A 14160-nucleotide genomic window follows, 5' to 3' on the forward strand; every position below is an offset into this window, starting at 1 on the left:
TAGGCTTTACTCTCAGTCCTACAAATTACATTGTAAAATGTTGACTGGAAGCTGGCAGGTGAGTGGTCCTTCAACAGGTAAGAGATGAGGGGAAAAAGAACAGGTCAATGTACACAGATGAATCAAAAACGATTTTACTCCTCTTTAGAAGGAGAAGGATAATAGCAAAGGGTTAACTAAATAATTTTCATGTGATTATATAGAGGATGGGCGGAGTCGCTTGCATCACTGGAATTGCTAGTGCACCAGTTTAAATAGAGCTGACACTAGGCAACGAAACTAGAATGGTCTGCTTTTGATGGTCAAACTCTAGAACTGAAACTGGAAAAACTGAAACACAAAAGTTTTGCCATCACTGGATTTGATGACTGTAATGGTTTCAAAAAATGAAACAATGAGTACCTAAAAAAAGAAAGACAACGGAAAATAATCACTCGAAGCATCATGATCCTTAATTTTTAGAGTATAACAAATAAGAATGGAGTAGTTATTGTTGCATTCTACGCATTTTACTGTCTATTCTACACATTCTACGCTTTCTACTCATTTTACATATTCACATGAAATTTTACATATTCTACACCAAAATGTACATATAATAGGCTATTTTATGCATAAATGCCCAACCCTGACCAACATTCAAGATTTGTCCAGAAAGCAGGCCGTTGCCTTATGCCATGTATGACGTATGTATAGGCCACACCTTCCTCACCCGACTCGCTATCTCTTCAAAAAAGAATCCCCTATAATATGCTCTACATGGAAAGTCCAACTAACGATCTCCCACATCTTACATGTCAAGATCATATCTGTCAATTTAAGAAATTCACTAAACCTACCTAAAACTCTACCAGAAATAGGTCAAAACCATTCAGTCTTACTCTCAGATTTACAAAAATCCAACCTCCTTTCATTAATGTAATAGTATAAAATAACCTGTACCTTTAGCCTTGTAGCTGTACACAACACACTGACCAACCAACAGGTACCAGGGTAAAATTTTCAAAAAAAAAAAAAATGAGAGGTATTAAATTATGACAATTTATTTGAAAAATGGATCGGAAAAAACATCAAACCAGTTTTTTTCACCTCATCGCCATTCTTTCCAGTTTCGACCCAATTCAAGAAATTTTTGCCCGCAGTTTTCCTCGCATAATTTTCCAATTGGAAAAAAGTTGAAAATTTTAATAGCTAGGCATACAATATGTCGTATCGAACAAAGTATCGCATTCTTTATTCACACGAAACCTGACATCCGCATGTTGCTCTATTTTGCCAGGTATCCAATTGTAATCCATTTGCATTTGTTCTTGTTTGTCTTGTTGCCACTCGTATGGAAAATCATTCAAATTAAGCCCTCCTGCTTCGAAGAATTCTGCATTTTTGCAAGATCGCGATCCTAACGCATCATCGATTCTCCTGGTGACACGACAGACGTACGTTAGTCCAGTTGCAGAATTGTTGTTTTGTATCTTTTCCCAGCCTTTGAGTTCGGTGCTTTCTGGACAAAGTCTATCAGAATCTGAAGCAGTGGGATCGTTGTGAATGATGATGGCTGCTTTTTCCCAAACGCATACGGCGCAATGGACGATTCGGTAGATTATTTTGGGGACCGGTACGAATGATTGGTTATTGGAGTCGGATAAATGTATTTCTTGCGGTTGAGATTCGTTGTTGTTGATCGTTTTGTTCATCTTTAGTATGCCGGAGACGCCGAAGAATATTTCTCCGTCTCCTTTTAGTTGATTTATTACGTACTGCGAATATGAGTGGAAAACAATCGAGTTGAGTTTATTGATTTAGGTGTGGTAATTAAAAGAAAATGAAAAAATAATGTTTCTTACTCGAGTTAACGCGTAGATATATTGATCAACTTTGATCAGCTGTCCATTCGCGATAGTTTTCCAAATTGGGACAAAATTAGCGCCAGTGCAACTTGCTAATTTGGCTGAGCTCGAATTAAAATACCATAAAGGTATTATTTGTCGTTTTTCCAAGCAACCGTAAGGGTTTCCACAAGGTAATGTAGTATTTTTAGTATCGTTTTTGGATTCAGGTGATGATGTAGTATTTTCAGTATCGTTTTTCGATTCGGGTGATAATGTAGTATTTATAGTATCATTTTTCGATTCAGGTGATAATGTAGTATTTTCAGTATTGTTTTCCGATTCAGGTGATAACGTAGTATTTTTAGTATCGTTTTTCGATTCAGGTGATAATGTAGTATTTTTAGAATCGTTTTTCGATTCAAGTGCTTCGGTTGAAATATCCTTCAAACTTGCAATTTGGTTTTCCTGAAATGAGAAACAAAGTAGGTATTAGGTAATATGTTGAAAGATGGATTAATTTTCTCTCAAGACCAGATTGTGTTCTTATGTTAACTTTCTCGTTTATATTTTAAACTTCTCAGCATTTACCTCTGAGTAGAAAAAATCGACATTTTCACTCGTATTAGTGTTGTAATCTTCGCATTTATCTACTAGATGATCTGTTGTAGTTTTAACTGTTTCAACGTCTTTGAAGTAGATACGTTTTCGGTTGTTTGATGAGGACGAAATTGACAAAACGGGTATCCAATGAAAAATCTACATATGAGCACAAAGAAGCAGAAGGAATGTTTTGTGATGAGTTGAGGTCCATATCATAAAAAAATGAGTCGAGTTATGTATAATACCTAGACCTACCCATGTAGAAGATCCATTGACGAGCTTGAATTTGGTTTGTCTAAAAGTGTTCAATTTTGTTGCAAATAAATCTCGTTGTAGTTTACGACTGAATGTATTGTCATCAGTGTGTACCTGTGTGATTCATGAAAGATTATCTACATAGTAGGTAGGTAATTAAGATTCAAATGATGATCAGAATTATTGATTAATGATTGATTTTATTCATCGTGCAGCAATACCTACACACTAACAAGAAAAGCATCCCAACCGGCCCGCAAAGTCTTGAACCGTATACAGAAGGGGGTCGAATGAGGAACCCCCCCCCCCCAAAAAAAAACACACCAGCGAATAATTTCAGGTGCTGAAATTCCCAGATGATTCTGGATGGATTTTTAGACAGCTGTTTTGATAATTAGATAAGTTTGAATTAATTTTCTGATGATTTCGAATTCTCTTTTTATTCTGAATCAATTAATCCATCTTAAGTTTAATTCAATTCATCGAAAAAGTTAATCAGATTTTCGTGTTTTTTTTTGATTTTTTTTAGTTGATTTTTTTCCTCAGTTTCTGGATAAATTTCAAAATAATTTTGATTACTTTTTGAGACAACTTTTTGGATGACTGCATAATTTTACTATGAATTGATCTTCTGATGTTTTTGAATTCCATTTCAAATCCAAATCGATTTCATTCTGATCTTGATCCGATTTCTTGTCAAGCTCGATTGGGGTTTCGGGATCTTTTTGGGATTGATTTTCGATTTCAATTTGATTTTTTTCATAACTTTGGACACAATCTTACGGGAATAAGTAAATTGAATGAATTTTTAGACAACTTTTGGATGATTCGATGGTTTGAATTGATTTTATAAGGAATTGAGGTTTTAGAACTCATTTTTGAATTGATCGATTTCTCCTCGAATGAAGCTTAATTTCTTGACAAACTTAATTGGTTTTCCAAGTGTTTTTTTTTTTTTTTTTTTTACAAACTTTACGATCATTTTACATTGCAGATGATTTTGAATGCACTTCAAGACAACGTTTGGATGATTATGCAGTTTTGAATTGATTTTCTGGTGATTTTGATTTTTTTTCTGAATCTGAATCAATTTCATCGTTAATTCTCATTTAATTTCTAGGCTTGATTAGATTTTTGTTTGTAACCACGGTTTGATGTTTAGGTTTTATAAAAAGTATTCTAAGATGTTTGCAATGTTATGGAATCAATTTCAGGACAATTTTGAGTAAATTTATGGACAACTTTTTGATCTTTAGACAATTATTAATTGATTTTTCTGACGATTTTGAATTCTTTTTAGGACCTAAATCAATCTTACCTCGATTTTGATTAAATTTCCTGACGAGCTTGATTAGATTGTAGATTTTTTTTTGTTTTTGCAATTTTACATAAGATCACTTGAGTTGGGTAACTTGGAGTCCAAAGTCCCCTCTACACAAGCTTTATCAAATATTTTCAAAAAAATTACTATCCGATTTTTTAAAAAATTACTTACCATCAAATTTTTTCAAAAAAAATCACGATCACATTTTTTTCAAAAAGAATCAGAATCAGATTTTAAAAAAATCACAATCAGTTTTTCAATCTTTTTTTTATAGAATTAGAATTAAGGATACCTACTTAAGTTGATGACGTTATGGGATCAATTTCGAGACAAATTTGGATGGATGTATGGACAATTCTGAATAACTGCACAATTTTTGAGTTGATTTTCTGACCGTTTCAAGTTATTTTTTATTTATTCATTTTTGAATTAATTTTCTGATGATTTTGTTTTTTTTTTTTTTTTGGTCGAAACTAATTTTATTCTGAATTTTTATTTCATTTTTGTATCAACTTGTCTATATCTTTATGATGTTTTTAAAACATCACAATTCGATTTTCAATCGATTTTTTTGTATTAATTTAAATTTTGGGATAAATTCACTATGTTCTAGAATCCATTTTAGAACGATTCCGAATGCATTTTTCAAAACTTTCAAGTTTGATGATTACATTGATTACACATTTTTAATTTTTTTTTTAGGTAGATAAATATCAGTTCATTCTGAGATTGAATGCGATTCTCCGACGAGCTCGATTAAATTTTTTTCTTCGAAATTGCAAGTCGATCTTAAATCGGGTTTTTGTTTTAAATTTTTCGTATAAATTCACAGTGTTACAGAATCAATTTCAAGCTAATTTAAATTGCATTTTTTGACAACTATCACATGACTAAACAATTTTAGATTGAATTTGTGACGATTTTAAATTATTCGTAGAATAGATTTATTTATACCGCCGCAATTTTTAAACTCAGTATTTTGAAAAGCTTCATTGGATTGTCATTTTTTTTGTACCTACTCGTAAAATTTTAGGTTCGCTTCTCAATATTATTAGACAGTTAGACCAATTCCCAAATGGTTTTGGTTGGACTTTTGGGTTTTGGACAACTTTTGGATGACTAAACAATTTTGAATTGATTTTCTAATAAATCTTAACTCTGTTCTGAATCTGAATCAATTTCATCCTGACTTTTAATTTAGTTTATAAAAAAGCTTGATGAGATTTCTGTCTTTTTTTCACAATTGGATGACTATAGGTACCTACATAATATGAGGAGGTGGATAGCAAAACGCAATAACTCCAAAATTACGAAAATTGAGTTTGATATATCTATCCTTACGTAAAATTCAACGAGGAATCCATTCCCGGTGTCAGATTTTGTCCATCAGTTGAATATCATAGCGCAATCGAGGAAAACAAGTCTGATTTTAGAGCTAAATGCATTAAAAAATGAGATTTTGTTTGCAAAACGCAATAACTCCACTACTTTTTATACATTTCAGTTGCGCAGATGTGGTAACACTGTTTTTTTTCATCGGGTGGGTACTGAAAATCGTTGGGTAGGAGTTACTTAAAAAAATGGTGCTTTCGTTGTCACTCTCTGAATGCCATATCACACACAGGAATTGTTTGAATTTCACATTCTAGTTTTTTAATTGTTTTTTATTGAAAATTCTCGATTGAACATAAGTTTTTTTCTATAATTTTTCAATTTTTTCAAATAAAAAATACGTTTTTTTGCAGAAAAACACCAAAAAAAAATTTTGCGTTCAAAACGCAATAACTTTTTTTTCTTTTCCTCACTGTGCTTACCCAGGTGACCGAAATTTTGAAATTGAGTGGAAATTTTATTTGTGGCACCTTCCCCTTTCATTTGACACCAATTTCGGAACTCGACCCCCCACCCTTCCCCTCCTGACAATTTTTCCTAATTTCCCAAAAAAAAAACAAAAATGGAGTTATTGCGTTTTGCTATCCACCTCCTCAATTATGTACAATCATTTTTGATTAATTTTTTTGATAATTTTAAATTTCTTTTTGAATCCTATTTGATTTCGCTCCGATCTGGATTAAATTTTTTGACAAATTTGATTGGATTTTCAAATTATCTCTACAATTTTACAGAATCACTTCACAATGGTATAAATTTTAAGAAAATTTTATTCAATGGATTTTTAGACAATTTTGAATTGATTTTGTGACAGTTTGAAATTTCTGTTGAATTCCACTTCCTCGTTTTTTTTGTGTTTTTTTTTTGTTCAAAGTTTAGAATTACCTAATTGTGATGCTTGAAATTTCCCTAATTGTCTGCTGAGAGAAAAAATTTTGTTCTATCAAATGTGCTGACAGCACTTACCGGTCCCAAGCTCTCATAATCTTCACTTTCACCCATTGTGATTTTTCCTTCTTCGTAATACAGCTGAAAACAAGTGAGCATGTAATACGAGTAGTCGAGTAGGTCCATTTGAATGGTAAAATGCATAAACTCGATAAAAACCCCGATGCACTCACCTCATAACCAATCGAATACTCATCTTTCCTCGAATTGTAGACCGTCGCAGGCTTCGCCGTTTCATTACAAACATCCAGCGAAATATATTTCGGATTTTCGTGTTCTTTGTGAATGTCTCTCAAAAACACGCTGTTCTGAGTGATGGAAACTTTTTCATTGAATAGTTTTTCTGCAGGTGTCGATGCTAAACAAGCGGTGAAAATGGGAGGAGTGCTGGGGGTTTGCTTGAAATGTCTCGGGTCTACGAGACTCTTGGTTCTTAGATTGAAAATTAACGCTGTAATAGTGTCGTTGAATTTTTTAAAACTTACTCGTATTTAATGAAATCATTATATAGGTAGGTAGTTATTAGGTACCTACTCGTATTCACCTACCATTTTCTGATCTACTTTGGTCGACACAAAAAATATGCCAAAAAACTACGATTAATACTGATAAATACTGCATAATTATTTTGGATATTGAAAGTAGGACTTTATTCACTGAAAGACTGCGAGTGAATTGAAATTAGGCCATATTGATTTTGAAATATAATTTTTGGTTTATCGACATCGTCTGGTGTTTTTGATTAAAAATTACGAATGAATGCCATCATCATCGGAAAACTCGTTATCATCACAGATGAACATCTTGAAATACTATACAGAGTAGTATTGTAGATAAGAAGTTTCGTATTAAAATTTAATTTAATAAAATACACATCATCGGAACATTGTTTTTTATGAAAAAAAAACCTTAGGTAACTATCTAAAATCTAGACTGCTTCGTAGACACACGCAATAAAAAATTAATAATACTATAAATAAATAGTTTCCTTATTCAAATGGACAAAAATCCTTCCCACAATTGAAAAAAATCCCAAAACTGCGATTAAAAGAAGGGTTTTCCCAGGTGAAGTAAAATAGACGAAATGACACTTTTTCCAGATTTCGAAAATTATGATGGATTATTGTTGGGTACGTCCAAAAAAAATGTTCGAGCTTAATTTACGCCCCTCAGCCCTCCCCCCTGGACAGTATAGTGGGAAAATAATATCCATGAGTAGTGGGAAGAACATTCTGGTACCACGTGGTCAAAATTCTTCATCATAAAGGTGGGGGTAAAATTGAAAACAGAAAACTTTGAACCGCCACAGCTTCGGGTTGAAGGGTTAGCATTGCAAAAAATGTTGCTCAACATTGCAAGAAAAATGTTGCTCATCATTGCAAAAAATAATGTTGCACAACATTGCAAAAAATTAAGTTGAGCAACATTGCAAGAAATGTTGCTCAACATTGCAAGAAATGTTGCTCAACGTTGCAAAGAAATGTTGCTCAACGTTGCACAGAAATGTTGCTCAACATTGCACAGAAATGTTGCTCAACATTGCACAGAAATGTTGCTCAACATTGCACAGAAATGTTGCTCAACATTGCACAGAAATGTTGCTCAACATTGCACAGAAATGTTGCTCAACATTGCACAGAAATGTTGCTCAACATTGCAAAGAAATGTTGCTCAACATTGCAAAAAAAATGTTGCTCAACATTGCAAAAAAATGTTGCTCAACATTGCAAAAAAATGTTCTGAGTTGAGGGGCGGAAATTCCGCTCGAAATGTTTTTGGAGGTACCCAACAGTGATCCACCATATAATTTCCCAAATCTGGCAACATGGCCATTTCGCCTATTTTATACCTGGGGGCTGGGAGTAGATACCCTTTCGCATCGTCAAATACTGAGTTTTTTCATCCTTGAATAGTGCTCGTTTCGATTTTCACATTCACTTGTTCATCTACATGGATACCAAAATACGTAATTGGCGCTTTACTGACTCTGGGTCTAATATTCTTCATCACTTTACCCAACGTATCCACAGCGCTAGTATCGCAACTAATTTGCAAAACCCCTGCCGAGGTTGCATCAGTAATCCTAGACGTCACAATCATACTATCCAGCTGATTGCCACTAGTCCATACGTTTCCTTTATCATTGGAATCCTTCTGGTGCTTCTTTATTGATTTAAACATCACGAACCTGTACTCCAGCTCGGAGATCCTGGTGTAATCGTAGATAGTCGAAAGTCTGCCGAACAGGAGGGTTAATTTGGATTGCAAATCGTAGATTTGAGCGGTCCTTTGATCCTGATCGGTTGAACTTATAATTGCGTAGATCAAGGCTCCTATTTCCGAAAAGGTGGCACTTTCTGGCTCGTAGAATGTGTTCAAAGCGTTAGCGAGATAGTTCTCGATTTCGGTATTGGGTAAGATGAAATCGCGATCTCGATTATAACACAGGTAGCCCATTTTTAAAACCATTGTCAGCAGTAAATGTTTAGCGAACGATTCTCGATACCCGATCGCACAGGTGAAATTATTATTACGTAGGTGGAAGTAATGCTCGAAGTGGACCCTTTCAAAATGGAGGATTGGAACGAACTTAATAGGGATTCGGTTGACTAAAGAGACCAGATAATGTCTGAAGACAGGTATTGGAAGAAATTTCAGTATCGCTGTGGTCTCATTATTGCCAAAGAAGTATGGTTTGAGGCTAGCTTGATATAGTTCCGAGTTTTTCACTCTGTGCTCGAGGTATTGAGTGATGGAGTATGGTGAGAAAAGCTTTGTTTCACCGTCCACCATCCTGTGCCCATTGTAATAGCTGACGACTCCATTTCGTTCGGGCATCTTACAACCGTTATTGACGAGTAAGCGATCGACTTCTTCTTCGGTGAACCCGAAATACCTGACTAATCTGTGCCACTCGAGGAAATTATGGTGAGCAACGTTGCCTAAATAATTAGCATCGATTTGAGCATGCCATAGGCCAGTCATAAAGCTCATAGTATAGGGTAAAAAGCGAATCGCGTTCGAGACCATTCTGTTGAGTATCTCGAAAGCGTCGAACATTTCCGTATCACTTTTAACCTCAGCTCTGGAGTAAAATAGAGCATGGCTCAAAGCGTGATCCAAGGAATTGATCAATATGACCACTTTTCGATCAAAATACTTGTGCAGTACTCTGCATAAAATCTTCAAGCTGTTTTCAATACCTCCTTGGTTGATTCTTTTATTGAGCACTCTTTGACCAAAATCCACATCTTCTTGACTAATTGTTCGATTTGGACCACAATTCAGACGTTCTTGAGGTAAACCGAAAAGCCACTCGTATCTTTTATATGCTTTCTGCATGGCATTTAGCAGATACTTAATCATGCTTTGAATGCTGAAATTCTTTGGTAAGTTTACCCCCAAGTCGATGTATATGACTGGATGTTGAGCCAAATGAGATTCGAGTATGTTTCGATACATTTCAAATTGACCGAACGCGGACTGATTGAAAATCTGGTAAGATTTAGTCTTCGTGTAGTTGATTGGTCGATATGAGGAGTCTAGCTCGATATTAGCGAATAAGTCGATCATGTTGAGATTGGATGTGCTGCCGAAGTGATTTGGGCATGTGAGGTAAATGTGAGAGTAGGCGAATTCTCCGAATATTCTAATGAGCAGATTGCTTTTGTCGACGAAGTAAGGGTTTTCGACAAGGTCGATGTATGGGTGTCGAGATTGTGACTGATGTGAGTAAGGTGCTGTGGCCAGATAGGTGATGAGCAACAGCCAGTGTTGTGGGCGCATTTTGAGTTATCTGGAATGTGGAAGAAGAGGCAAAGTGTTAGGATATTGTTTAAAAATTTGACTTGAAAAAATTCATAAATATTCAATATGGGTGACTGTTTCCATGTCAAAGTAGAACCAAAATTGAAAACAAACTTCCCAATTTCACTCAATTTTTTTTTTTTTTGAAAGTTCCTCTCACAAAAGTTAAGTGTTCTAAGTAACTCAAAAGGGATTAGATTGCGATCATGATTATCAAAGGGAGCAATGGGAACTGGTAGCAACATATTTTCAACTTTGAGATTATTTTTTTTCAAGCATTAGGGATAGAAGAACGAACTCCGTTTTTCCTTTCTTTTTTGTTCTGAGGCAATTGAAGGTCAAATTTTTCACTCCTGGCGCAGAACTCGCTCTCCTTTCTAATCAGAATTTCTCATCGTAGCCTTTCACTTACATGTTGTTTTAAAAAAAAAAAAAATCGATTTTCGGAAGATGAATTTTTTGTGGGAAATACTCGTATTTGTGTATGTATTATGGCAAAAAAGTAAAGGAAATTGAGGAAAAATAAGCGATTTTTGATGGATCACGTATCTTTTTTAGATGTTTAGAAACCAGCTTTTGAATTGGCGATTTTTTGAGACTTTTTGCAAAATCAAAAGTTGTCTGCTGAAGTTCTGAAAAAAATATATAATCCATTCCAAATCGTAAATTTTTTTCAATTTCCTCAAATTTTTTGGATTATTTTGAATAAAAATGAAAAACGGTCCAAAATTTGAGGAAAAAAAGTCCCAACAATTTTTTAAACAAGAAAATTGCCTTTGAATGCATCATATTCAAAAGAGGTGGAGGTGATGGGGGAATATGATAACAATTGAAAATATAGAATTGAGAGGTGAAGGGGATGTGCAACTTTCATCATCAGTTATTAAGAAAATGTATCACTTTTTGACAAAAATGTCAGAAAATTCTGCTTTTTGCATCAATTAGTTTACTTTTAAAAATAAGTCCTGTATTCTTCCAAAATTGTCAAAAATTTTTAATTTTTGTTGATATGTAAACATCCAAAAAAAGTATTTACTCTTGCTTTAGCTGTCTTAAAAGACCCTGTTGTATTTCTCAAAAATATATTTTTTTGACAAAAAAATTTTGCTTTTTTTTGTTTAAAAAAATTTTGCTTTTTTTTGTTTAAAAAAATTTTGCTTTTTTTTGTTTAAAAAAATCTTGCTTTTTTGGTCAAAAAAATCCTGTTTTTTGTGTCAAAAAGTCCTGTTTTTTGGTCACAAAGTCCTGTTTTTTGGTCAAAAGGTCCTGATTTTTTCTTGGTCAAAAAAGTCCCATTTTTTGGTAAATGAAAAGTTCCATTTTTTTGTCAAAAAAGTCCTGTTGTTTGTCAAAAAGGTCCCGTTTTTTGGTCAATAAAAACAATCCTTTTTTTGATCTAAGAATCCTGTTCTTTTGATAATAAAAATCCTGGTTTTCTAATTAGAAAAATCTTGGTTTTTTGGTTTAAAAATCGCGTTTTTTGTCCAAAAAACCTTCTTTTTTGTCATAAACTCCTGGTTTCTTGGTCAAAAAGTCCTGGTTTTTTCTTGGTAAAAAATTCATGTTTTTTTGTCAAAAATGTCCTGTTTTTTGGTTTAAAAAAAAGTTCCATTTTTTTGTCAAAAAATCCTGTTGTTTGGCAAAAAGGTCCCATTTTTTGGTCAAAGAATCCTGTTTTTTGATAATAAAAATACTGGTTTTTTGGTAAAAATTCTTTGTTTTTTGGTAAAAAATTCTTTGTTTTTTGGTAAAAAATTCTTTGTTTTTTGGTTTAAAAAATCATTTTTTTGGTAAAAGAAAATCATTTTTTTGGTAAAAGAAAATCATTTTTTTGGTAAAAAAATCATTTTTTTGGTAAAAAAAAATCATTTTTTTGGTAAAAAAAATCGTGTTTTTTGTCAGGAAAGTCCTGTTTTTTTTGGTCAAAAAATCCTGTTTCTGGTCAAAGAATCCTGTTTTTTAATAATAAAAATCCTGGTTTTTTGGTTTAAAAAATTATTTTTTTGATAAAAAAATCGTGTTTTTCGTCAAAAAATCCTGGGTTTTTCGTCAGGAAAGTCCTGTTTTTTTTTGGTCAAAAAATCCTATTTTTTAAAAATAAAAATCCAGGTTTTTTGGTTTAAAAAAAACGTGTTTTTTCAAAAAATCCTTGTTTTTTTGTCAAAAAAGTTCTGTTTTTTTTGGTCAAAAAATCTTGTTTTTCTGCCAAAAAAGCTTCAACAACCCCGCTTTTTTGGCAAAATATCTTCAAAAAATCCTGTTTTTTGACAAAAGAAAAGTTTCAAAAATTCTGCTTCTTTCCTAATTTGGGGAAAAAAAGTGTTGTTTTTATTTCTGTAAAAAAGAGTTGTAGTCAAAATTTTTTTAAAAATTCCTTGTTTTTTTGTCCAAAAAATCCAAAAAGTAGTCTTTGGAATTGTTCTTGATTGTCTGAAGTGATTTACATATTTTCCAAGATCACCAAATTGAAAGTCGTGTGTTTTGCAAAAATTTTCAGAAAGGTTGCTTTTTTTTTGGCAAACTTGTTTGCATGTGTCGTAGGTATTTTTTTACCAAAATTTTTGAACAAACCTGTTTTTGCTTAATGTGTCGTTGAAAAGACGTCCTGTATAAGTAAGTATTCTATCTGCATCGCCGTAAATTGTCCTATTTTTTGCTAAAATTGCTAATAAAATTCTGTTTTTCTCATTTCTTCAGTCAAGCTTGGTACAAAGTTTTCCCTATTTTATTCTCTCTTCTTGCAGAATTTGTTTTTTTATATTTTTTATTTTTAGTAATTCTCTTTGTGAGATACATTTTGACCCCAAGAAATTCTGGCTTGAATAAATTCAAACCCTACTTATTTTCAAAAAGAGTAATGAATTGAACTCTTCAATCTCTATCCTCAGAAAAGTCAAGAGTGAAACTGGCGAGTTCAACTCTTCGCCTTGGAATTTTGATGTTGACGAAGAAATGGAGCGTTCTTTTTCAAGAATCCTTACTCAAGTTGAAAATTGGTATCGGATTTAGACGTTTTAGGTGATTTTTAAAAACTGGTGAATAGGTACATATTTGGTCAATAATACTCTTTTTTTTATCATGATTGAATTACGAGTAGTATAGCTCTTACTTACCATCTATAGTTGAACTCAAAATCCTTTTTAAAGTATTAAATCACTGTTCAATGGTGGGAGACTGAGTACCAATATAAACAAAGAATTGGAACCTTGCTTACAAATCGATCAACATTTCAAACATTTTCGCACACTTACGGGCATATTTAGTACCTATTTGTATCTTCATAATCAACTATGAGCACTGATTCGACATTAGACGAAAATTTGATAAGAGAGAATATCTACACAACTCGACGAAATATCGATTAGGCTAAATCTTTCAGTACTTAATTTAATTTATTTTTACTAAGATCCTCTGTGTAATTTTACAAGTACTTCAAGTCCGTGGGTTGCTGTGAATGTGCTATCGCGATTTTATCATAAGTTTTTCACGACGATAGCAACAGTTTTGGGCACGTTTTGAAATACCTAGTGATTTAAAAAAAAAATGAGTTACACACGCTGTTACTGATGCATCTGTCTAGTTTATTACTACCCATAGAAAAGATTTCGAAGGATTAAATAAAAAAATAAAAAACACAGATCGGAATTTACCGGGCACCCTGTACGCTGTATCATCTGCAATTAACCCTAGCTCACCCAGCCCTACCGTTTTTAATTATAAATCAGTCGAGTTCACGATACGTATCCGGATATAATCTGCCTTCAGGCTTCAGATTCTCTCTGTGAAATCGCCACAATATAATTAAAATCTGTCAACCGGGCTTCATTAACGCCGCATATAGCAATAGCACTACACCTACCTAACCTATACGTAATATGCACCTCTGTTCAAAGGCCACACACACAAAATGCTACCAACGATGAAGGCAGCACACACATACTTACCAATTACCCATAGGTATATGGCAAATTACTCTGCAAATGCAGCCTACAACCATCGATGTCT

General features: G+C 33.4%; 2 protein-coding genes across 2 annotated transcripts; both read right to left on the bottom strand.

Annotated features, from left to right (window-relative positions):
• Positions 1-1027: 1027 nt before the first annotated feature.
• On the bottom strand, positions 1028-7074 carry LOC135843290 (uncharacterized). Its single transcript, XM_065361120.1, has 7 exons — positions 6897-7074; positions 6522-6799; positions 6367-6429; positions 2685-2798; positions 2418-2585; positions 1845-2294; positions 1028-1757 (listed from the first exon to the last, which is right to left on the bottom strand). Exons 1-7 carry the CDS (start codon positions 6967-6969, stop codon positions 1185-1187), a joined length of 1719 nt encoding a protein of 572 aa, XP_065217192.1. The 5' UTR covers positions 6970-7074; the 3' UTR covers positions 1028-1184.
• A 520-nt stretch (positions 7075-7594) lies between these two features.
• LOC135843289 (uncharacterized) lies at positions 7595-13478 on the bottom strand. The gene is made up of 2 exons (XM_065361119.1): positions 13269-13478; positions 7595-10144 (listed from the first exon to the last, which is right to left on the bottom strand). The coding sequence occupies exon 2, from the start codon at positions 10132-10134 to the stop codon at positions 8248-8250; it is 1887 nt and encodes a 628-aa protein (XP_065217191.1). The 5' UTR covers positions 10135-10144; positions 13269-13478; the 3' UTR covers positions 7595-8247.
• Between the last annotated feature and the right edge of the window lie 682 nt (positions 13479-14160).

The sequence above is a fragment of the Planococcus citri genome, chromosome 4 (assembly GCF_950023065.1).
Source record: "Planococcus citri chromosome 4, ihPlaCitr1.1, whole genome shotgun sequence".
Classification (NCBI taxonomy): Eukaryota; Metazoa; Arthropoda; class Insecta; order Hemiptera; family Pseudococcidae; genus Planococcus; species Planococcus citri.